General features: G+C 36.8%; 1 protein-coding gene across 1 annotated transcript in view; it reads right to left on the bottom strand.

The window, feature by feature from the left end:
• The window catches only part of LOC117402494 (collagen alpha-1(XXI) chain-like), a 90270-nt gene that overhangs the window by 11722 nt on the left and 51415 nt on the right, over nucleotides 1-27133 (bottom strand). The window contains exons 13-24 of the mRNA XM_059023966.1: nucleotides 26780-26833; nucleotides 25949-26002; nucleotides 23477-23530; nucleotides 21619-21672; nucleotides 9214-9258; nucleotides 8783-8836; nucleotides 8019-8072; nucleotides 6233-6286; nucleotides 5097-5168; nucleotides 1144-1179; nucleotides 411-455; nucleotides 5-37 (exon numbers count right to left, since the gene is read on the bottom strand). Of these exons, the coding sequence (XP_058879949.1) occupies nucleotides 5-37; nucleotides 411-455; nucleotides 1144-1179; nucleotides 5097-5168; nucleotides 6233-6286; nucleotides 8019-8072; nucleotides 8783-8836; nucleotides 9214-9258; nucleotides 21619-21672; nucleotides 23477-23530; nucleotides 25949-26002; nucleotides 26780-26833 (609 nt within the window). The remainder of the gene's footprint in view (nucleotides 1-4; nucleotides 38-410; nucleotides 456-1143; nucleotides 1180-5096; nucleotides 5169-6232; nucleotides 6287-8018; nucleotides 8073-8782; nucleotides 8837-9213; nucleotides 9259-21618; nucleotides 21673-23476; nucleotides 23531-25948; nucleotides 26003-26779; nucleotides 26834-27133) is intronic.

The raw sequence follows: 27133 nt of genomic DNA, 5'->3' as shown, positions 1-27133 counted from the left end.
TCACCACTCCTTTTAATCCTGGTGTTCCCGCTACACCCTGTAAAATGGCACAGCCAAAAATGTTATTCAGTAGTAGAATAATTCTGAATCTATGACAAAATAAATTAGAGAGCGACTGCATTATAATATTTGTATTATTACATCTAATAAATACATTTAAATGTATTTAAATATTTTAATAACCTTATTTTGCCATTTTTGGATCTTTAATACAGAACTGTAACATTCACATATTTTGAAAAATGTGTAGGCCTATTTCAGTGCAAATCATTGTATGTAAATATCTGCCTTTTGATGTTCAAAAAACAAAACTAAGCAACACGTAATTTGTATTTTTTAGAAATCAATATGTGTATAGATATAGTTATTACTATACTTAATATTTAGTGTTTCTATCCTGTGTCCTTTACCTGGTTTCCTGGTCTTCCTGGCTCTCCCTTTTCTCCCATGAAGCCCTAAAAATAGTAAACACATACTGAATACCCAAGGTAATGGTTTGGAGAGACGATCTTTAACACTAGCGCACCCTCCATTGTTGTTCCATTGGTAGGTTTTTTTTGTTTGTTTGTTTTTTTTTTTTTTTTTTACATGTTTGTCCTTTAGAGTTTTATTTTTTCTGACATTGTGCTGTAGATAGTACACTGAGTTTAAGCGACTTTGTGATTTTTGGATGCAGTCTAACCCCGCTTTCCTGGGTAGTGACAGTCATAGGGTGTACACTTTTAATATTTTTATTGATTTAATGTGACCCTTTGCATGATTAGCATTTTTTTGGAGTGTTTTCGTTTTCTTTGGGAGTATTTTGCACTTCATTTAAGTAGTATTTAAACTTTGCACGATTGCTCTATCACCTCTGACTTTTGGCAGGGGCCTGCCTTCATTAATCCTCTGATTTAAGAAGTTATATAGACATATATGACTAGAATTTTCACAACTGTCTCTATGTTGCCTCAGATTGTATTTCTGTTGCACTTAGGGTTGTTTAATAAACTTTATTTGAACTGTATCAGCTTTTGTTCCTGTTTGTGGGTTAGTAACATGGTCAATTTGGAATATTAGGCTTCCCCCTTCTCTTATCTCTCAATAAGGGGGTTGCATAGTTGAGTAAGGACACTAGGGGGTGCCACATTTAGTAAACAATACCTGGATTCCTCTTTCACCTTGATTGCCCTTGTCACCCTGAAAAATAATAAATAGAGTGTTATTTTTTTCAGTACTACAATTATTATAATCTTATATTGTAATTTAAATGCCCATATGATACTGTTTTAGAACTGATATCATCTAAAACTTATGGCATTATATTACAGTGAATTAATATGTGTGCCTGGGAGCACACAATGCACCAGCAAAAACACAGTGGGGTTCATTTAATTGTCTAAAAAGTGGAAGATCTAAATATCAGCACCTGAACCGTATGCACATTTATGAAAATAAAAAAAAATAGGCACATACAGTTTTTCGATTATATGATAGAGTATCTTACTACTTGGTTAACTAAACATGAAATATGTAATGTAGTGTTGGCCAAGTATAGGGCCAATGGCCGCATGGATTTCTTATGCAGTCAGACTGGTATTTATTCTAGCTTAAAGTATACAGTAGAGCCAAAAGATTTGAATCTGTATTACATTATGTTGTGGGCTTCATGCTACTCAGGACAATGTTCTACATTAGAAAGCAGCAGAATTAATAGCTGGTTTTGCCTTTGGGCCAACAACTCTTCCAGTGCCCAGTGCCTCAATCATTATTGCTTAAATAAGATAATACTGCCGATTACATTTGGCAGTTTGTAATTTAAAGGAACCGTTAAAGAAATTTGGAAATAAATACCTGAAAATCACTCTGTGCAGCACAAAGGCTAATCTATTATTGTTTATTTCATATAGTCTTTTACCTTGTTAGGGCCTGATAAATATAGTAATTGATTTACCAACATGTGTCGGTGTGCGTTGGTCAAAAAAGGGGACTATTTTTTTCTGCTACACCCTGACACTACAGATACGTTCTCATGCATGCTGTTCAGAAAGAAAGGTTGACTACAATGCTTTATTTGTTAATGCATGCACATGATAAATTGAGAATTACTTTATTGGCTTCAGATGCCCCTTTTAAAGGTTCGCTACAGTAGTTTTGCACGATATTTTTGCAGTTTTACAATGCAGTTTGTTATATGCATTTAACATAGTTTATGCTGGTTTGCCATGTTTATGAATATACTTTATCATAACTTGCTATTTTTTTACAATGCTTACTATGTTTACCATATTTTCACTATAGGTACGCTTTATTACCCTTTGCTATGCTTTTACTGTTGTAAACTTTTATGAGGGTCATTCTTTAGCGGAAGTTCCATTCTAATTGGGAGTGGTAGGACATGAGCTGCCACAGTTCCTCAATTGATCTTTAGTTCCCTGAGTTTTATTGTAAATATAAGTATATATTTTATATCGATCTATCTAGTTGTCTTTGAACTACAAATGCTTTGTAGACAACAATATTATTTAAAAGTAATTTTTTTTATTATTAAATTTGAGTCATGTGCATTTCTTTACAGTGACTAATAGTGGGCACAGTTTTTCATTTTGGCAGACAGTATCTGCTTATTTCTTTGTTGTTTTTCCAAGATTGATTTTAGTTTATAAACTACATTAATATGTGAGTTTGCAGCAACATACTGCAGATACACTTTGTATGTTATTTGATGTATACGGTTTTTCTTACACAGTGGTGCAGTAGCTGAAATCAGACTGTGGCATGAATCTGCCAATATTTATAAATGATAGTTCCAAGTCAATAATTGTTAGCAGTGGATTCTGTGCAGAAGTGCACAAATTCGTTTCATGCATCACTAACAGCTATAAGCAAATACAGATTAATGCATTGGTTGATTTTAAATCAGTAAGTTCATGAAGTGAATGCATGCATGTATGTATATAACGATGTTCAACATTTTATATATATATATATATATATATATTTTTATGATTCTATAAAAAAACAAACTAGTACTGCTTTATTATAAAGCGTTTTTTGTGGTTTCACATTTTTCTGTAATTTTCGGTAATTGCTGTTTTTCCCTCCACATAAAACATACAAATGTGTTTTGGAAAAAGAAAATTGTTTTTGGTTTTCATATATTTAACTAGTTTGGGAAACACATTTTATAGCTAAGTTAATATGACTGCATTAACTTAAGCAGAAGGAATTTGATATTTCACAAGTAATTGCCCCTGCTTTTGTTTGGCAACATTCATCATTACCTGTTCAGATGTTTTGAATTTAATTAGCTTTACAGTTGTGAATTCACAGTATTTCATTCAGAACTATATTGTGGGGATTTAGGACTAGCACAGTTAACAGTAATAAATGAGTTCCATTACATGAGAGTAGATGTTAAAACTTTATGCTGATTTGAACTCGGCTCTCGCCAAGATAAGCACCAACTAAGACACAGCTTTACAGTAAACTAATGTGATCCATCTGCATCTCCATCCATTTGAGTTTCTTTCCATCTGATGATGTAGATATCCTTCTGCCTGGTGTTGATGGCTGAAGTGTAATGCTGGCTCCAGGGATCAGCTTATTTTAGCTCCCCAGCGCATCAGCACACACAACGGCTGCGATGCTGGCTCCGGGGATCAACCACAGTGCGGTCTCCCCAGCGCATCAGCATGACAACCACCTGGATTGAGCTAAGTAGGGTACATCTCTGGGGTCTTCAAGTGGGCACCTTCTGTCCTCTGTGTTTCGTCAACTAGCCCACAACACCTCAAGAGCGCTCGACAGCGATTCTGGCGTCCCAGCATCACCCCCCTCTGTCCCCCACTCAACTCAGCCCAGTTTACTTACCCGTACATCAGTGTTGCTTTCTTTCTATTGTGCTTGAGATCCCCAGCCAGAATCTTTCCATCTCAACCACAGCCAGTTGCTGCTCCTTTCTGCTGCTTCAGATAAGTTCTTCACTGTGCCCCATTATATCACCGATTCCACAGCTTTCTTTGCTGCCCACTTTCTCCCTTATGCATCTGTCGCGTGAATCTACTAATGTCATTTCCAGTCGGACCATGGTGCACTTAAACTCCTCGGTTAGAGCAGAGACTGGTAGCTGCAGTATTCCTTTACCATAAAGTCCCACTCTGCTGAGGCAGAGTGGAACTCCCAACCATTTCCTGATGTATGAACTGATTAAAGCTTCCAGCTTCTCAACTGTTGTCAAAGAAACCTTGTACACAGTCAGTGGCCACAGCAGCCTTGGCAGTAGACCAAACTGAAAGCACCAGAGTTTCAGTTTGCCCGGTAAAGCACTGCTGTCTATGCTCTTCAACCCTTCCGCTGCTTGTTGTCTAACTTCTCCCACATGAATGTAGAACCTTTTATCTGCTACTTTACCTTTAATTATAGAGCTGCTCCTTGATTTAGTGGACTTGAATGGCATTCGTGCCAATTCAATGTTATTGGTTAATTTGCCTAATAACCGATTAGTGCAGGCTACTGTTGTAGTCATGGTTGTCATGTCATCCATATATGCTCGAATTGGTGGTAGTCACATTCCAGAAGCCAAGCGCTCTCCTCCCACTACCCATTTTGATGCCCTAATAATTACTTCCATTGTCATGGTAAAAGCCAGTGGAGAAATGGTGCATCCTGCCATTATTCCAACTTCTAGGCATTGTCATGTAGTGCTGAATTATAAAGTTCAAAAACAAAATTGCAAATCACTAAATTTGTTATTGTCATCGGTACACTGAAAAAATGAAATGCTGCCCAAAGAAGTTCATGTGGCACTGAACCATATGCATTAGCCAAATCCAGGAATGTCACATGGAGCTCCTTCCTCTCCTGGAAAATGAGCAGAGCACTTGGCCACTTGCTCACTTATTGCAACACCACATTACCACCTACTATTATAAAGTGCTACTTATCAACTCAGTTTTCATATGCATGTATATTTTGAAGACATGGTAAACAGCTGAATATATTTTATGCATGGATTTCTCTTCATTTGCATGTCTTGCTATTTAATCTGTAAATGGAAATGGTTTATTAAATCCTAACACTGTAACAGGAATATTGTATTATAAGTACATAAATACCTTCTGTCCTTTAATCCCAGGCAAACCCGGATGTCCTGGTTGACCACCCATTCCCGGTTCACCTGGCTTTCCCTGGTTAATAACAACATATTGCAATTTAATGTTGTTTACAAAAATATTGATATACAATATCTAGGGACGAAAACTGTTCATCTTTTATCTGGAACAATACTGAAACTTATATGTAGAAAAATAAGTGATTTAGTAAATAACTGAATGATCCATAAAAGTGTGTGCTATTTAAAGTAGCACTGTATCTTATGTTTATGATTTTGACAAAAAAAAAAAACTGTACACCATTACAGTTCATATTCCAGGAAGCACAGTAATTAGAAAAATGGGTATACAAATTTATATGTCTGGAAGCATTTTAATATTATGGTGTTTGATACTGTTCGAGAAGGCATCTGCTCTTCTCTTTTTAGTGTTCCCCATTGCCCAGCTAGCTTTCCCTGGACAGCCTTCATCTACACCATGTATTCTGAGTGCATTATAAGGGGCTCTAAATCTGATAGCTGTGTTTGAAAGCCTGACTGTACTCCAGATATTAGAAAATATTCAGTAGTACCAAGACATTTGGTACTACTGAATATTTTTGAAAAATGTTATAATACTATGTTTCTTTTTAGTAGTAATATTATTGCACCGAATAAACTGATCCTCAGATCAGATGTATATATGTGTTCTGGGAGCTGAATTTATGTAAAGTCAGCATGGAGTTTTGTCATGCACCCAACCTTACTTATCTTTGTTGGCAGCTGTGTTAGTGACCTTAATGATCCTTATAACTGTATTTTTCATTAAATAACTGGGTTGCCATACTGAATATAAAATAAGAATAAAATGTAAATGATAACATTTACCACAAAACAAACTTACACTAAACACATTGACCATATTGCCGAACACTTAACATGTAATGTGGTACATTGTGCAAAAATGTATAACAGTTTTTGGTGAACTCCAGTAACCCACCAGAGACAAACTTTAAAAAAAAAAAAAAATCAGGGTTTTAGCTGTAGAATATAAGCCACCAATGTTTGGAAAAAATGATTAAAACAAAAAATGTTTTATTATCCTTGATAAGATTATATTTGTCATCATGATGTTACAGTGTTAAGACAGAAACAGCCTACCTCTATCCCCTGAAGTCCGGGCATGCCTGGTAATCCAGTCCCACCTTTACTGCCCTGTAGAATTAGAACGCAAAAACAAGTATTTAAAAAAACTACATATCTGCATGCTGGAAAATGGAATATTCACATACATACAACTGTGACCAAACTGAACAAAAATAATAGACAAAAAAATATATCTATATATCTGATTTATTACAATCTGAATCTTTTCAGCATCTTTCAGCACAATGTCAAACATATTCTGAATCCTTTCCAGCCGTATAAATAATTACACTGTTCCAAGCCATGACAATTGACCTAAAAAAGTTCTGTTGCATTGCTTGGCTTCATCTTTTGGAGTCAATTTTATAATGATTGGTAACATCCAAAAACCTTAAGCTTCTATTCCATAGTCAGTCTGTGACCAGAACTATGATAATTCATAGTAGACCAATGAGCATGCTGTTCTTTAACTAATACGTGTACTTATTTTAGGTTGATATTAGGGTTGTGCAGATGTGCATTACTCACATTAAAAACATTGCAATATCTCTCACACACACACACAAACCGACATACTTGTTACATACAGTATACCTATTTATTATTGGTACTCGGCACACCCCTAGTTAATTACTATGGACCTAATGGTGATTCAATCAGGTCTACATGTATTCCCTATATAGCGCTAACAGTATCAAAAAAAAAAATTTAAAAAAAATGTATTACTGCTTAACTACTTTTGCAACTTCCCCCATGTAGTAATCTGTGAACTTGTGCACTACAGAACTACTACCTTACAGCTGCAGTAAAGGAATCTACTTCGCTTCACCATTTAAATAGTGTATATAGTGTGCCTTAAGTGTAGCCCAGCACATCCAGGGGCACGCTAGTTCCAAAAGGAGGAGTGTTGTTTACAAAAATAGCAGTCGGAGGACTGAATTCTGACAAAGCACTATGTTTTGCAATTACCGTGTATTAAGACCCAAACCTTTATTAACACATTTGCTCATTCATTTCTACCCTTCCAGACATGCTCACTGTTCCTCTGTATTAGCAGACTGGTATAATGTTGAAATTGGAATACAGAATATATATATATATATATATATATATATATATATATATATATATATATATATATATATATATATTTTCATTAAATCTGTTATTTGCTAAATAACCAAATAACGAATAACCAATAACCATTTTGAAAAAAAATATACGATAAAATGACTGTAAAAATTTAAGACTCCCTCGAATTTAAAACGCAGCCTAAATTTACCACCCTCAATTTGAGGAAAAAAAACATCAAATAAATATGCATTTACAAGATACAATCTCAATTATGCAGTGTATCGTACAAAACTGACATAAAACAGTGTTGTTGTTTTAGATTAACCACAGAGCTTGTTAATTGTGCAGCGCACTGTATAGTACTTAAGATAGTGTCTCTGTTGCACACACACCACCACTCACTTTACGGCATCACACATCCTGGCAAAAGCAAGCACGACACAAAACTTCGACACTTCCAAGCTGGTATTGTTTGTTAGAAATGCTGAAATTGTAAATGTTTCTCTTGGAATTCCTCAGGAAGCTTGGTTTGTTTTTTCTCAGCAGTTTTACGTTTGTGCTGCTTGTGTATTTGGGCAGACGCCTTTGTTGTCTTTTCTCGACAGTCAGTCACGTGATGTTTGTGTACTCGGGTAGTCTTTTGTTGGCGATTTTAATACATGCATCGCTATTTTTGAGAAGGAAAAAAAGTGTATTTTAAATTCAAAGGAATACAGTAACTCTTTACCTTAAATCCAGGAATTCCAGATGAACCAGGCATGCCAGGTAACCCCATCTCACCCTAAAGAATTATAGCATGTATTATTCATTGACAATAAGAACAATCACATTTTTAAACTTTTGTAAATGAGAGACAAACTGGAAGTCACATCAATGGCAAAGCAATGGTTTCTGAAGACATCTCGGAGAGATACACCTCAAAGAGATATTTTATTCATATGGAAATGCCAACATAATTTAGTATCATTTAAAGACATTTTGTATTGTTTCATTTGATTTCCCTAAACTTTGTCTCAATCCTACCTTAACATAAAAAGTATTACCAGTTATTATTGTGTAACAGAATCTGTATTAATTACCTCATTAATTACTTTATTATAACTGGTAATTGTTGCCAGATAATATAAAATGTGACTCATAATTCCCGTTCAGATATTAGTCAATTAGTGGAATGCTCTTGAGGAATAAGGGCAGATTTACAATCTCCCACCATGTAGTCATGCATCGATGTTTATTTTACTTTACCTTCCATTCACTTAAATTGGAATTTCAAAACTTGGTGTTATACATTACACAGACCTTCACACTCGGTCATGTTGACTACACAAACACGCACACGCACACACACACACACACACACACACTCGCCTGGCATGCAGACAAACACTGAGGAACTCCTACCAGGTACCGTACAACTCGCTACAATATTAAAAATGGGACATATTGAAGACTAAATATAAAAAGTATTAAAAATAAGAAACTCAAACTCACAGGAATTCCAGTGGAACCCTTTGGCCCCCTTTCACCTTGTAAACCTGTATCACCCTGCATTTTGAAACAGTTCTCAGTTATCATGGTGTTCATAAATGCAATAAAATACATTTGGTGTCATACACATTTTTGCACATTAACAAATACTGAACATTTCAACGTTCTAGCTACAATAAATTGCATACAGTACTCTTTTAAAAATAAAGAGTGTCTGTTGTGTTATAATTCAGTTGCTTACATTATGAACTAAATCAAATAAACAATAGGAATAACCCATTTTCTTTTAAGTACTACAATATATATATTATAATTATGGGATAATTATAGTTTTAATCAAACATATTAATTATAAGAAATAAAGATGTTATTAGAAAAAGAAAAACATATCAAAACACTTGTTATTACAGACACAAACACAATGTTATACTCACCTTTATCCCCGCGGGACCCTCATTTCCTGGATGTCCAGGGAGCCCCTGTAAAAAAAGGGTCACATTGTAATTCACAAAAGAAATATAAACTATAGCATTGGTTCCTTCCTGCCAAACCAGTGACTGCTTTTTATAGGCTTTGGATATAGTAGTGTGGAAAGTTTAGCAATGTTCAGATTGTATGTAAACTGAGATGGTTGGTTTTCATTCCCATTTTTATGACAAACATCTTTTAAAGCATCTGGAATGATTTTATCCTGTATTGCATTAATACATAGTGTTACATTGTACAGACTGCATTATAGTTTATGGACAATTAAATATGTATTTGATATACTCTCTCCAGAACACCCTTAATGATTTCACTGAAAATAAGACTTCCCTGGAAAATGGAACTGCTTGTAAATTAAGTCAGTAGTTTTGCTTGAACATTGCTACTGCTTGTGTCATCCCTGTTATGTAGATCATTAATCATCAAATTAAAACCTCACTAATTGCAGTGCTTCACCCATGATTAGCCTGCAATAAATTTTGAGTATGATTAAATGTTTAAGAAGTGGAAGTCTCATTAGGGATTTGTAAGACTGATTATAAATATACGACTGTGACAGGATGAATGATGTGGTGCAAAAGACTGCAAATGTCCAAACATATTCTCCCAAAACAAGTAATTTAATAATCCAAACAAGAACAGAAATATTCACAAAAATAATCCAACCAGAAAAATAATACACCCCGATACCAGCGATGGTAATCGGGGCATAACAAAACAAGGTCCACGTTCCAAAAATAACAAACAAAAAGACACTCCTTAACCACAATCCTCCGTGCACGAAACTGTGCTCTTTCCAAAGGGGACTGTGGTGTGTGCGCTGTGCTGTGTTGTGCTATGCGATGAGGGGCGTGCTCTGGGGTTAGTGCTGGCTCTGTAGCAACAGCCTCCCGTCCTCCTGCTCCTCTACGAAAACACAAAAACACGTAACAAAAAAAACAAACATACACCAGCTCCGGCCGGTCAATTATTGTCTCAGCGCAAGGGGAGGTACTGACGTAGCTGCTTCCCCTTTGTACCCAGAAAACTCCTCCCTGCAATCAGCGCATCGCCATGGTTTCTCCAATAGAGGGCTGCCCCGCAGCTGACTGCAGTGGAATCGTCCTGAGTACTTGCAGCTACGCGCCCCTCCTAATATGGTTACCTTCTGGTTTCCACCTACCACCGAGGTGGCAGATCTAGGAGGCAGCTTACCTTCCCACTTACACGGCGCCCTTTCTAATCGGGAGGGAGATTTACAGCATCGATCCTTTCTCTCTCTATCACAACGACATATTTGTTTGCAATTGCAAATAAAATGCTCTGACTGCTGTGCTGCAGGTTCCAGTCACGCTGAGATAGAAACCTGAAAGGCTCTATTGAAAAGTCAACAGCAAGATTATTCTTTTACTCATAAAACATGTGTGGACGCTTTAACTGTGATCACATCTTGTTTCATCTTACCCAGGCCTCTTCTCAGTCGGTCTCAAAACCCAAATCAATTTTTTAAATGTTTTTACCAGGTCGTATTAGACTATGGGGCAATCTGTGGTTTTCAGTTCTCACAACTGCAGCTCTGAAATGGTCAAACCAGCTCATTTCACCTTGTTTGATATCTCTCTCGATTTCGGACTGTGACCGGTCCTGGTTTAAGCTACAGATTGTATTATGCACCTATTTAGAGGTGAACTCTCGACCACACTGCATCAACATTTTCCTGTAGGATTCTGGGAAGGAGAAGCACTGGGCACTAACACATGCCAGTGAGCAAGGACTCATTAGGGTCAGTACACACATTTTAAAATAAATAATCAGGGAAGCAATGTTCAGGTGAGATAAATACAATTTGAATGAGACTATATAGGTGGAAACATAAGGGTTATTGGACGATATCTCCAGTTCTGAATCCAATAGAATGTTGCTGGATGGAGTTGAAGAGGGCAAGGAAAAGAATACACTCTTCAAGTATTAAGTAACTGGAAATAGCATTTTATCTGTTGAGAAGACTGGCAAAAGTTATACCGCACTACCACTATGTCATAAGGTTATACAACATTTAGTAAGGATAAGAGTAATTGTCAGTACTTCCAAAAATACTGTAGCGTTTAGCAGGAAAGAAAAGAAAGCGAGGCACTGATTGTCTTCAACACGTTTATTAGGAAGATGCCAGTTTAGCGGTCGACTGCTCTGACAGCTGCACTGCATACAAACAATCTCCAACACACAGCCCCAATTGGTGGGGCCCGCCTTCTTTTATGCCTTCAGCCCTGTCTCTTTACCCAAATGAGCCGGCCAAGCCTGAAAAGCCTCTTGGCTATGTCTCTGCCCTTTAGGATAAATGAACATTGTATAATTGTATGTAAAAATAATGTGTAAAAAAATAATGTAATTATATGTAAAAATAATGTGATATCTTATCAAAATTGTAAGTCGCCCTAGATAAGGGCGTCTGCTAAGAAATAAATAATAATAATAATAATAATATAACCCAGCCAATCAGGAGCAGCGGTCTCACCGGCACTGCTCAAGGCAGTAAACAGAACACATTGCAGGATCTGAGGCTGCTCAGTGGGACCCTTTTTGGCAGTGCAGTTATCGCAGCAGTGACAGTGGGTTTCCACATCCCTGTGGCAGCGTCCCCAGTAGTAGCGGTCACGAAGGCATGCTAGCATTTTGGTAATGCCGAAGTGGCCCACCTCTGGCGCTCCGTGGTTTGCTCGGAGTATCGTCTCCCTGAGAGAGACAGGCCCACCAACTGCCTCCGCTGTTCTCCACTGGCAGGAACCCGACATCACCGGTGCAGGATGCCATCCAGGAGCTCCAAGGATTCCCACTGCGACTCACAGACCTTTGACAGCTTGGGAGAGGGGGGCTACTTCCGTCCAGTCTGACTGGCGAGTCTCCTCTTTCCATCTCAGCAAGGGGGCAAGCTCCGGGTCCTTGTCTTGCTGCTCCCGCCATTCAGTAAGGGATAAGGGCTGTACCTCTCACACTGTCAACGTCGCTCCATCCTCTCCCAGAGCCTCTCTCTCCCTCGCCTCCTGCCACTTTGCTGCAGGGCCGCCTGGACAGGGCATCCACGTTGCCGTGCTTTGCACTTGTCCCTCTGGCTCCCAGAACCTTAGCAACCACTGTAGCGCTGCATGGTCAGTGCAGAGTTCAAACCGGCTGCCGGAGAGGTAGGGGCGAAAGTGCTTGGTAGCTTCCACTACTGCCAATAGCTCCCTTCGTGTCACACAGTGGTTGCGCTCTTCCTTGCTGAGGGCGTGGCTGTAATATGCCATCACTCTCTCTCCGCCATCCAGGGTCTCTTTAGATAGTACAGCACTGATGCCTGCATTACTTGCATGTGTGTCCTAGTTTATCCCTATGCCACATTCGGCACGGGGTTTCTCATATGTGTGGTCAACAGCCAGTTTGTCAATAATCACCCGCTGTTGACCAGGCATTCTCACAATTTTATCAGGATGGGGCATTTTAACTCCATCCAGGCTGTAAACAATAATAACAAAACATTGTGTTTTTAACACACCAAACCATACAGTGAAACAATAATATACAACACAAATACAAAATAACACAAATACACACAGGGGCGGGGTGTACCCTGTCACAGGTATATAATTATTTTGTTGGTCACTTATTTAAGTTTAGCAAATTAAATCGATAGGATGTGTCTGCCTTTCTCCTGCCTTGACAACTTTGTTTAGAAAATATTGTATGGAAAGTATGTTAGTGACGTGGTCTTGAAATCTAAATGCTATATCAATGTTGTATACAGTGCATGTACATGTTGTTTTCTTTGCTCTGTTGGCTAGTGGAGAGAATACATTTAACTGCCAAATTGGGGTAAAACCTGTTTAGACTGCTCTCTTGATCTACCCCTATGCACTGCTGACCTGACCAACCAACACAATACAGGACCCTCAGCTGATGCATTATCCTTGCACTATTGCACTACTAATATGTAATTTGTAGATATAATTTGTTATAATCCTAACTTGTTGCATCCTAGTTCATATTTTGTATTTTAGTAGTTTTATTTGAACTTACTGTAAACTATACTGTATTTAGATATTAATCTTGCATTGTAATCCTGTACAGTACTGCCCTGTAACACCTGTACGTCACCTTGGATAAAGGTGTCTGCCAAATAAATAAATAAATAAATAAAATGAAAAGTGTTGTCAGTCTGCATACAATAATAATATTCTACAGCTTGCTGGGGGCTTAAGGAAACTCCAAGCCCTCTACCTTTTTTCTGCCATCCCATTTTTATTTTGGCCAACAGCTGTCACTGCTATGTAGAATTCAATGTATAACAGCATGCACAATTAATCACAATCACTTTGAAAACCGACATAACATGCATTTAAGTTTGAATAACGTACTGCCATAACATTTGTCCTGTAATTGAAAATTCTGAATTTCAGGTGCATTTATGTAGCTTATTCCCTTTAATACTGTTACTATATTTATTGAGATCTATTATATAATATCATTATGAAGGATTATGTATGTAGTTATACCATGCTATCCAGTCTCTATGAAGGTGTTATGGAAACTTTCCATTTGTGAATCTCTATAAGCACAGTAATCTCTTTTTTTTTCAATGCCACAACATTGACACTTATCCACACGACTTACATATTTTATTTATGCACTGTCTGGCCACTTTATTGGTACTAATATCAGGTTGGGCCACCATTTGCCCTGATCACAGCCTTAGCACCAAGGTTGTATTGGCAGACTGTCAATCAAAACACAAATCCGCAAATCAGAGCCAACAGATTGTCTATCTGGAGGCGGGACGCAAAGTGAGCGCTCTGTCAATAGGTCAGTGTTAAGGTCATGTTTTGGGGGGGGGGGGGGGGGGGGGGTACTTCACAGTGTTGTACCAGGGCCCAGTAAATCCTAGCACCGGGACTAGGCAGAGGATTGTGATGGTGAATGTGCTGTTCAAGTTCATCCCTAACATGCTTAATTGGATTGAGATACAGGGATTGTGGTGGCAGTGGAAGATGCATGAAGTCTCTATCTTGCTGTTCATATTGTTCAAGCACAATTCTGGATAGGTGTGTTATCAAGTAGCCATCATCATCATCATCATACAAGGGCAGCATTGTTGGATGAACTTGATCTGCAAAAATGATTTAGTAAACTACTGCATTGTCAAATCTAACCGGGTAGACAGGTCCTAATAAAAAGTGGCCAGGCTGCGTAGATTTCATGTACGTAATTTGAAACATACACAATATTTATCAAAACCTAAAGTGGATTAAAAACTTAACTGGATTTAAACCTCAAACACTGTAAGCAAAAGCTTTATAATTCCTGCACACTAGAGGGGTATCATGTTAAAAAGGCCTGTTTTAATTAAAATTGTGTTTTAATACAATACCTCTTAGACCAGAACATAATCTAAAACAGATCGAATGTGCATTTTTTTTAACCACTCAGGAAAGCAGAGTTCTGGAACATCACCACAGTTTGGAATATATGCAAGTTCCACCAACGGGAAATGACAACAAAGAAGCTATGGAATATGTAATAGTCTATTGGCTTTGCAGAAGGGGTGATGTCATTTCTTTAGGAAATCCTCTGCCAGATTAACTCAGTTTCTACAGGCCTACAGAACTAGTGCAGGGTTTAAGCTCTGATCAAATATATACAAATCTATAATACCACACCATGATTATAATAGTTCTAGATCAGGCACATGTAACATAATTACAGTCTGCATACACCCAAAAGTTTAGTAGCTTCATTTTGAGTGGTTCTTATTGCAAATACTCAAATACTGTGCTTTTTTATATAAGCCTGTTTATAAGCTTCTTTTTAGTCCTTGATGCCTGCCATTATATTTATATAATATGTATATATTGTAACCGGCTGGCACTCACGGTCGTTCGTTGCCCCTTTAAAAGCAGGACCCAGGACACAAGAAATGGATTTTCAAGCGCTTACGTGCTAATTTTAATATACACAACAATAAATCAACAAAACGAAACAAAACACCTAGCTCCGTTTTGAACACTAACTAAACATTTCATGCAGGTCCCTGACTAGCTCGCAGGATGGCTAAGCTGTTTACCTGTCATAAAAACACTGGAAACCACAGTTTAATTCAACCCTTTGACTGCTCGGAAGCAGAGCACCTCTCTTCTGCTTCCTTCTACTCAGCAGCCATGTGCAGACAAGCTGCACGTATCCAAAACCCCACGCCTGGCATTAATTTACAATAAATATCAGGTGCGGGTGATAATTAAACAATAAAACAATTAGCCAAAATAATAAAACAATTAAACAAAATGTGCATACGCACATGTTTTCTTCAGGGAGGATACTAACCCCCTCCCTGATGCGTTACAATATATACAACATTTATGACTCCAACTCTATGAAAGTCAATGGAGTTAATTCATAAATATTGGTACCCTGTGCCTTAACTCATTTAATTCACCAGATTTTTAACTACCACTTGGTAAGACGAATGAGTGCTCAACGCACTCACAAGAGGTATCATTGCTGTGTTAGTATAGTATATCAGACAATATTTCTAACACTTAGATTGGGAAATAACATTGTTGCAAATGGAGGGTATGTAAACTTTTTGACGACAACTGTACAATATATATATATATATATATATATATATATATATATATATATATATATATATATATATATTGATGCCAGTGATCTGCCACTTTGTGCCAAATTGCCATTTTCTTTGCTGGCAATACACTGCTGTGCACTAGATGGTGTTGGTGCTTACTAAATAAAGGCACTTTTGCTAGTCTAGTCTGCCAACAAGTGACATTTGCCTTGTAAGATTTAAGTATAACTTTAAATTATTCCCAGTCAAAAACATGCAGGCCTACAAAGCAGCCATCCAGAGAAGCAGAAAATCTGGAGGCACTTCTCAGGGATTGAAACATTCATTCCCTACCACAACTGTAAATACAAAATTAGAGCTATCAGTATCATGAAAAAAATGGATCACCATGACAGATTCTTTCAATTATCCCCCTGCTTCTGATACACTTAATAAGTTGTCCTAAAGAACGCACACGTTTATTATAATTTGATAAATAGTTCTCAAGATACAAGTATATGTAATACTGTAACGTGTGACACACACGTGGCCACCTCCACTGTGTTACCCAGTCGCCAGGGAAATAAAACCTGGTAGAGTACTCTCTGGATTTAACGTCTTCTTCATCAGGAAAAGCTAAACAAAATCACATCATATTTATATATAGCTTTTCAAGACAAAGGGGTCTATTCAGTTCATATTAATAGAAGCAGATTAAAACACCAGGTCATTATGAAAACCAACATCTCTGAGAGTATATCTGTAAAAGACAAGGAATTTGATCTGACCAATTCTTTAGACCGATTGAATAACCAGCATCTAATGTATGTCGGGAATCAAACAACCCAAATTATATTATTATTATTATTATCGGATTCTGCCAAGTCAACACACAGGGTGTAAAGTTGTTGTTAAGGCAACAGTTGTGTAAAGGCATTATTAATAATCTAGTGACTGCTATGAATAAAAATCAATCATGTTAATGTTAATGAGAAACAGCGCAACGTGTTTAAAACACTTCAGGATGTGTTCCATGAACACATTCATGAAACTACACATTTTTTTTTTAGATTCCTTTCAGAAATGGAGAAAAAAGATAATAAGCACCAGGTGGTGGAGTTCTAAAGATCTTAAAGCTGTGGCAGATGTAAAGCAGCTAACAATGGAACACCTATACAAGACAGCTACACTTAAATGATCCAAAATAACTACAGAGATAATCTTTAGTAATTTATTGTAGTTTAACATCTGTTTTCCTGTGAAAGTTACTGCTAGCTGTACGACACAGTGCTCATGCCAAACTTTTTTTTTATTATTTCATTAGTTCTTAAGTAGTACCATTGTAAAGAGCTTTTTTTTTTTTTTTGCAGTAAGGAAACCGCTCATCTACAGACGTGCTCAAATTTGTTGGTACACCTCCACAAAAAACGAAGAATGCACAATTTTCTCTGAAATAACTTGAAACTGACAAAAGTAATTGGCATCCACCATTGTTTATTCCATATTTAATCGAAATCAGACTTTGCTTTTGATTTTTTTATTCAACATAATATTGTAAATAATAAAACAAATGAAAATGGCATGGACAAAAATGATGGGACCGCTAACCTAATATTTTGTTGCACAACCTTTAGAGGCAATCACTGCAATCAAACGTTTTCAGGACTCATAGAAGGCCACTTCAGAATAGTCCAATGTTTTGTTCTCATCCATTCTTGGGTGCTTTTAGCTGTGTGTTTTGGGTCATTATCCTGTTGGAGGACCCATGACCTGCGACTGAGACAGAGCTTTCTGACACTGGGCAGTATGTTTCGCTCCAGAATGCCTTGATAGTCTTGAGATTTCATTGTGCCCTGCACAGATTCAAGGCACCCTGTGCCAGGCGCAGCAAAGCAGCCCCAAAACATAACTGAGCCTCCTCCATGTTTCACTGTAGGTATGGTGTTCTTTTCTATGAAAGCTTCATTTTTTCGTCTGTGAACATAGAGCTGATGTGACTTGCCAAAAAGCTCCAGTTTTGACTCATCTGTCCAAAGGACATTCTCCCAGAAGGATTGTGGCTTGTCAATATGCATTTTAGCAAATTCCAGTCTGGCTTTTTTATGTTTTTCTGTCAAAAGTGGAGTCCTCCTGGGTCTTCTTCCATGGAGCCCACTTTCGCTCAAAAAGCGACGGATGGTGCGATCAGAAACTGACGTACATTCACCTTGGAGTTCAGCTTGTATCTCTTTGGCAGTTATCCTTGGTTCTTTTTCTACCATTCGCACTATCCTTCTGTTCAATCTGGGGTCGATTTTCCTCTTGCGGCCGCACCCAGGGAGGTTGGCTACAGTTCCATGGACCTTAAACTTCTTAATAATATTTGCAACTGTTGTCACAGGAACATCAAGCTGCTTGGAGATGGTCTTGTAGCCTTTACCTTTACCATGCTTGTCTATTATTTTCTTTCTGATCTCCTCAGATAACCCTCTCCTTTGCTTTCTCTGGTCCATGTTCAGTGTGGTGCACACAATGATACCAAACAGCACAGTGACTACTTTTCTCCATTTAAATAGGCTGAATGACTGATTACAAGATTGGAGACATGTGTGATACTAATTAAAGAAACTAATTAGTTTGAAATATCACCATAATCCAATTATTTATTATCTTTTCTAAGGGGTACCAACAAATGTGTCCAGGCCATTTTAGAATATCTTTGTAGAATAAGCAATAATTCATCTCTTTTCACAGCTTCTATGACATACCAAAGGCATGCAAGTATACATGATAAAATAGCTTTTAATTTCATCACTTTTCAGGACGAATGAAGCATTATTTCAATGAGCTGTAAGGGTACCAACAAATACTTTAAAATGTACAGCTAGCACAAAATAACCCAGAACTATAATTTAACTTCTTCTTGTAACTAAGTTGTTTATTGCATAGAACATGTTTTATTCCTCTTAGAAAATACTGTTTGCCTTTGCACTTGCTTCAAGGGCCCTTGATGTTTTTTTTTTGTTTTTTTTTTATATTATCTACATTCATAAAATATGACTGCAGCCCTTTTTCAGTTCCATATATGCTGTATATAATGCAAACCATATGGTTTGTTATGGTAAAAGCTAGTTTTATATGTAATCTAATGACACTAGCCAAAGCAACATTTTAAATAACCGACAACTACATAAATCTTAAAGACATTTACTTTTTTTATTACTTTGAAACAAAAGATACATTTGCAAAAATGTAAAAAAAATGTTTCTGTTTAAGTAATTATTACTCATTGCCATCAAATCACTTATATAATACGTCTATATAATGGCTTTTAAACAATATGCTGTAGGCTAAAAAAAGCTTTATGTTGACCCTGATGTCACAGGACATTGCTACCATTTAAACTCCCTGTGGTTTGTTCAGTGTGGCCCTGCTTTCTTTTCTACTTTCTACAGATATTTTTGCTTTTGGCTCTTTTCCATTTCCCAGTGCTAAGGGTAAAATTTATAGTATTTCTTGTATGTCAAAAATATGAGATAAGATATTTAAACTAATCAAATAATTATGAAAATCCATGGGCCTTAAATATCTAATATCTTTACATGCAAACAATAGTACTTAAACCAGTTGATCTGAATAGGAAAGTCATGTGGTTTATCGTTTTATAATGATCTGTCCAGTAATGTAATCCTACTTAACATTTTATCTAAAAGTACAGACTCTCCCAATCAACAATGGACAGTCACAATCTAAAGGCCAAATTCCAATTTCCTGACTCAAAGAAGTGAGTGGTATGTGGAAGTGGTGAGTGTAGATGCCAAGTCACTAAGGAAACCAAAATCATTGTTGAAACAACGTAAGCAAAGAATAACTTGGGAGAGGTCTTTGTTTCAAAATGGGTACAGACTGTTTACTTAACCATTACATTAAAATTAAACTAAATTAAATTTAATTTAATTTAAAAATGTACTTAAATGTACTGTTATGCATTACATAGATATGATAGGTATTGTTTATTCAACATAGACTAACACAAGCAATAAAAAAACATGCCACAGTTATTTTGTTGGAATATATGAAGAAATAAATGACCTTTTTGCGTGCAAAATTTAAGGTTTACAATTTAATTGTAATAAGCACTCATAGTTTTGAATTCTGTAGCCAAATAGAAATCTGTAGTTTGAACTCCCTACAAGCCGTGGGTCCCCAGAGGTTTCAAGTGCTCTTTGGGGATTTTCCTCTGTTCAGTGCTCATGCTGTTATTATAAAAACAATACAAATGTAACAGGTAACATGTCCAAAATATATTGTAGTGTATCTACCTTCCATCTTGGGCTTTTAATGAGAAGAACACAACATGGCTACTGGAGAGGCTGGCATTTTAACCGTGTTTTCTAATAAAGTGTTGAGGTTTAGTGGGGCAATCAATCTGGTTGGTTAAGGCTTACAGGGTTATTCTCCACTTTTAATATTAGGAAAAAGAGCAGTGAATGTCCCAGTGGAAGTTACAGCCTGTGGCTTTTGATGAGCAAGATTATCTTTTTTTCTATAATGTTACTCCGCTCAACTATGAACCAGAGTTGTAATGAGTCGCCAAAATTGGGACTCGAGTCGATTCGAGTCATTGGGGAGTAAAGACTCGAGTCAAGTCGAGTCGTTGACATGCCAAGGTCGAGTCACCAATCTGGCTCGAGTCACTTTGAGTCATTAGTTCTGACCAGTGCTTAATTTGTAAAGAAAGAGGTGCTGGGGCACAAGCAATGACAATAATACCGTCCTTAAGAACCACACATTCAAAATCATAACACGTTTATTTGAAAGCGTATTGTACGTACTAGTGTTAGATGTTTACAATCACGTATTCTACATCATATACAAAGTAGAAGTACGTGAAGAAAAATTAATCTCAGACGGGCGACAGGGCCTTTTGTTGCTATGCCCCCAAATTATGGAACTCTATTCCACAAGAGATCAGGGAGAGTGTTTTTAAAGCTAATTTAAAGACTTACTTGTTTAGAAAGGTGTTTTTATGATTTTTATGATTGTTTTATTTCCTTGTGCTTTTTTTATGTATAATCTTTTTATTTTTTGCTGTACTATTAATTGTGAAGCGCTCTGAGATGATTGCTTTTAAGGGTGCTATACAAAATAAAGTTTATTATTATTATTATTATTATTATTATTATTATTATTATTATTATTATTATTATTATTATTAATTAAAGGCAACCTCAGGACAAGTAATAAATAAAAAAAGCCTGTATACATGTTTTGTTATGATTTTGCATTTAAATGGTTTAAAAAACAAACAAATTCAGAGGACTCCAGAAGGACAACACTGATTAAAAAAAAAAAAATACACACCCCAACATGAATATTGGTTTGACAAAAGCCACTGGTAGATTACAACACATATACAACAGCCTGCCCAACTTTTACTGTGTCAGCAAGAATTCTACCACACCACTCTTAGGATGGAACAGATTTTCTAATGTGAAATTCTATTAGAATCCTCGAAGGGAATCTCCTTTGAAATTCATAAAGCACATACAGTATATAAATTATATATACAGCTATCGCCAAAAGTGTTGTATCACCCTATAGAATCACGGCTTCCGGTAGACTTTTGCGATATCATTTAGTAGTTTCTCTGATTACATGGTGTTAAATAAAATATTTAAATGATGTTCCTATAGTTCTTTTTTGTCTCAATCCTAAAATTATAGGTGAAGCAAAACTTTTGGCCATAGCTGTATGTTCATGATAGTGTTAGCTTTGCAATAAAAGTACTACTTACAGGTTGCCCCTGAATTCCATCTCTGCCTTGAATACCAGGCTGTCCAGCTTCTCCCTTAAAAAATGAAAATTGATAGTTTTCTGTATGCTTTCATATTTCAAGTTGATCAGTAGAATTATACTTTATTTTGTTCCTAATATAATGCTATGCATGTTTCATTTTTATAGTAAACTCTAAACTTATATTGACTCAATTATGATAAACTAAAATGTATGACTAAACATATTTTTGGTGTTGTGCCTTTAGCACAGATAGGGCAATGACTAAGCCTGAATATGACAGGACTCAAGACTTTGCAGACGATGTATGACATCTGACATGTGCAAAAGATTATTGTATTTACCAGAACATCTGATTGTTGCTGCAAAATACTGTTTCTGTCAATTGATAGAATAAATATGTAGTTTTCCACAAAATGCTGTGTACTGTAACTTTTCTTGAATTAATACATTAATCTGTCACCATTAGGGAGGACAGGTTTAACGGGTACATAAGGACCTTGTTATTTTATTGTTATATGTTCCCATGTGTTGTATTCCCTGCCTCAAGATGGCTTCCTGGATGATGGGAAATGTAGTTCTGAGAGGTCCATGCGGGTACATGGGAAGCCATCTTGAGGCAGGGAATGCAATTTAAAGGTTTAAAAAGTGGTAAAAATGTAATAAATAAATAAATAAATAATTAAAACACAAAATAATAAATAAATAATTAATACACACACGTAAACAGTTGTAGCAACACATGGGAACATGTAACACAATAAAATAAAAAAGGTCCTTATGTACCCTTTAAGGTGGTATGATATGTAAGAAAAAACATTCTAACATTAAGATTTTCCTTAAACATGTTATAATAACAGAAATAATACAATAAAGGGCTCACAGACGGAATGCCAAGTACACAATTTACAATGGAGGCAACCACCTAGCAGGAGATACACTGCCAGATAGGTAATTCAAACCAGATGTCTTTGAATGCATGGGGAAATGGAAGAAAAGGAAACTATGGTACTAGTATCTAAGCTGCTTTTAATGGAAACTATTAAGTCAAATATAGACAATGTGAATAGGATCAGACCAAAGCTGCTACTCATAGATGCCACAATATTAAGCTGTGTTGTATAATTAATTTTCACAGCTGCCATTTGAAATCATCCTTATTTGCTAATATTATCTATGATGACAATAAGGAATAATCTGTTGCAAACTGAAGCCTGGATGCTGCATTTACATTATTATAGTTTGTAATGAAATAGTTTTCCTGGAACAGTTGTGTAGTAATTTATGTTCTCTATTTCCACAATTCATGATTAACCGGTTTTGTTAAATAATTAATATGTTATTTGTGTTTTAGTTTTTAATGAATACCGTCAGCATCGTAACCTGAGCTGACATTCTACCAAGATCAAACTGAGGTTTCAAGCTATAGCTGCAGTTTTTATACGACTGCTTGGTATTTACTATTCAACCTCCAAATCCATGTTACACGGCAAACCAACAGAGAAAATTAAGGAGTCTTTTGTACTTTACCAGAATTTTTACATGAGCATCAGCATTGACGATGCAAAAAAACAACAGAGGACATGACCTCAGTGTCCTTGTAGCTAGTTACGGCCATGAATACTGTTTAGATTAGTGTTCTGTTTTTTTATCCTATCAGACAGGGATGTTAGCTGTTGTTGCATTCAAATCTATCAGTCTATGTATCTGGATTATTAAATTCTGTTAATAACTCTTTAAATGTGCCACTGTACAGCTAGAAAGCTACCTACCTAACATACAGTTCCAGTTAAGCTCCATGGTAATAGTTGTTTACTGTTAGATTTAGATACATAGGAGTAAAGGGAAGCACTACCAACCTTTTGACCATCAATTCCATCAATACCATTTTGTCCATTACGACCTGGATATCCCTGTAATAGAAACCATAATTATATCCACTGGCAGATGTATAGACTTGTGTGTAATATATATATATATATATATATATATATATATATATATATATATATATATATATATATATATATACAGACGTGCTCAAATATGTTGGTACCCTTACAGCTCATTGAAATAATGCTTCATTCCTCCTGAAAAGTGATGAAATTAAAAGCTATTTTATCATGTATACTTGCATGCCTTTGGTATGTCATAGAATAAAGCAAAGAAGCTGTGAAAAGAGATGAATTATTGCTTATTCTACAAAGATATTCTAAAATGGCCTGGACACATTTGTTGGTACCCCTTAGAAAAGATAATAAATAATTGGATTATAGTGATATTTCAAACTAATTAGTTTCTTCAATTAGTATCACACATGTCTCCAATCTTGTAATCAGTCATTCAGCCTATTTAAATGGAGAAAAGTAGTCACTGTGCTGTTTGGTATCATTGTGTGCACCACACTGAACATGGACCAGAGAAAGCAAAGGAGAGGGTTATCTGAGGAGATCAGAAAGAAAATAATAGACAAGCATGGTAAAGGTAAAGGCTACAAGACCATCTTCAAGCAGCTTGATGTTCCTGTGACAACAGTTGCAAATATTATTAAGAAGTTTAAGGTCCATGGAACTGTAGCCAACCTCCCTGGGCGCGGCCGCAGGAGGAAAATCGACCCCAGATTGAACAGAAGGATAGTGCGAATGGTAGAAAAAGAACCAAGGATAACTGCCAAAGAGATACAAGCAGAACTCTAAGGTGAAGGTACGTCAGTTTCTGATCGCACCATCTGTCGCTTTTTGAGCGAAAGTGGGCTCCATGGAAGAAGACCCAGGAGGACTCCACTTTTGACAGAAAAACATAAAAAAGCCAGACTGGAATTTGCTAAAATGCATATTGACAAGCCGCAATCCTTCTGGGAGAATGTCCTTTGGACAGATGAGTCAAAACTGGAGCTTTTTGGCAAGTCACATCAGCTCTATGTTCACAGACGAAAAAATGAAGCTTTCAAAGAAAAGAACACCATACCTACAGTGAAACATGGAGGAGGCTCAGTTATGTTTTGGGGCTGCTTTGCTGCGCCTGGCACAGGGTGCCTTGAATCTGTGCAGGGCACAATGAAATCTCAAGACTATCAAGGCATTCTGAAGCGAAACGTACTGCCCAGTGTCAGAAAGCTCTGTCTCAGTCGCAGGTCATGGGTCCTCCAACAGGATAATGACCCAAAACACACAGCTAAAAGCACCCAAGAATGGATGAGAACAAAACATTGGACTATTCTGAAGTGGCCTTCTATGAGTCCTGATCTGAATCCTATCGAACATCTATGGAAAGAGCTGAAACTTGCAGTCTGGAGAAGGCACCCATCAAACCTGAGACAGCTGGAGTAGTTTGCTCAGGAAGAGTGGGCCAAACTACCTGTTAACAGGTGCAGAAGTCTCATTGAGAGCTACAGAAACCGTTTGATTGCAGTGATTGCCTCTAAAGGTTGTGCAACAAAATATTAGGTTAGCGGTCCCATCATTTTTGTCCATGCCATTTTCATTTGTTTTATTATTTACAATATTATGTTGAATAAAAAAATCAAAAGCAAAGTCTGATTTCGATTAAATATGGAATAAACAATGGTGGGATGTGTCACAAAGACGGCCGGAGTGGGTGGCGTCAGACCAGACAGGAATACACAGACAGAGACGGTGGTTGTGATGAGCTGAGTGCAATGGCTGCACTCAGCGTTTAATAACAAATAAAAGGTTTTAAACAGTACACAAAACAGGACACGGCACTTGCGCCAAAATAAACAGACATACAAAACGACTAAACACTAAACAGACGGTGCAGGACAGACGAACAAACACGGTGAGTACAAACAAAACACTTATTATATTTCACTTTTACGATTTTACTCCTTCTCTCTCACCCGTTCTCCACTCTCTGAACACCTAACCCTGACAATGAAATGTGCGTCTATATATACTATTGTGCTGGGATTCAATTACTAATTAATTATTCACTTGAATCCCAGCACGTGAATTAATTCTGTGCAACCCCGTGCTCACATATTACATTTAACCAGCAAGTGAAGTGATTTGTGCTCTCCTCGTGCCTAAATACAAATCTACACTTTTTAAATACACGTGAAACACAGACCCGTTTATATCCTGTGTACCAATGACTATACACCAACATTAACACACGCAACAGACAACATACAACACAGAACACACAAACGCACACAGGGGCGGGGCGCATTGCCACAGGATGCCAATTACTTTTGTCAGTTTCAAGTTATTTCAGAGAAAATTGTGCATTCTTTGTTTTTTGTGGAGGGGTACCAACAAATTTGAGCACGTCTGTATATATGTTCTGAAACGTATCCAGGAGAAACATACACGAGGTCCAGATGGTCCAGGCAATCCTGCAGATCCTTTGTCTCCTTTTTCACCCTGTAATAATAATTTTAAAAATCAAATACTACACATACTGTTTTTCAAAAAAATCTAAACTGCTAGTTTATGTTTAGCCTGTTCAACAAAATTGAGGTGTTAGAGCAAGTCAATGGGCCTCATTTACGAAACGGCACTAAACTTTGTGGTGCACGATAATTGCACATTAATGATTTCCGTGTTTACTTTTGTAATTGTATTCGTTATCGCGCATATTATGGTGCACGCTCATTTTATTGTGCCACACTATAGTAATCAGAATGAATATGTAATTTGTATGGTAATGCATGATAATATATTTAAATGAGACACCCTGCTCTGAATAATGAGATGAGCTTAATTCACACCGTATTTACTAAAGAGTGATAACTGTATTGTGCACATTTAAATTTGTTTGAACGGAAAAATCTGACAGCAAGAGCCATTTAACTTAGGACTGTTCACTTGGTGGGCTGCACCGTAAAAATAAATATGCACATATATATATATATATGAAATAGACATGTGCTGCTAACTCAGGCTTTGTCAACACAGCAGATAGTCCCAGAGACACAGTGACAACCAACATATCAAGACAGACTTTACATTTTCTCTGTTCCTTTCTTGTATTAGTTGTTGCTTTCCTACTTATGTCTCCGCTACCTTTGCTCCTTGGGTTCATAACTGAATAGATTACTGTATATTCTCCTCTATAACATACAAAGCCATTCAATACATTACATCCACTATGTCGGCTTTTAACTATGATTTAAACATTTTAAATTAAATGGAACTTACAATTTTCCCATCAATCCCGGGTATTCCATGTTCTCCTTTAGGACCTTGAGAGCCCTGAAAACACAAATTCCCACAAATGCTGTAAGCTTCCTGAAGAAACTCAGAGCAGTCTTCAATTAAGCAAGTTATCTCAGAATAGCACAGAAAGAACAGATATAAGATACAAAAGGATACAACACCACATAGAAATCACAGGATTTCATTTTTTTAAAAAAATTTGGAAAGAAAGTTGACAAAAAGGAAATAAACATAAATTCACAGAGAAATAAAACTAACCAACGTTAATACAGCTATAACAATCATGGGGTTTCCATGCAGGACAATTTACACGTGAAATGGCGATGCACGTGCACA

Source organism: Acipenser ruthenus, chromosome 5 (genome assembly GCF_902713425.1).
Source record: "Acipenser ruthenus chromosome 5, fAciRut3.2 maternal haplotype, whole genome shotgun sequence".
Lineage (NCBI taxonomy): Eukaryota > Metazoa > Chordata > Actinopteri > Acipenseriformes > Acipenseridae > Acipenser > Acipenser ruthenus.
The sequence above is the reverse complement of the archived record's forward strand: the minus strand, read 5'-3'. Positions and strand labels throughout refer to the sequence as shown.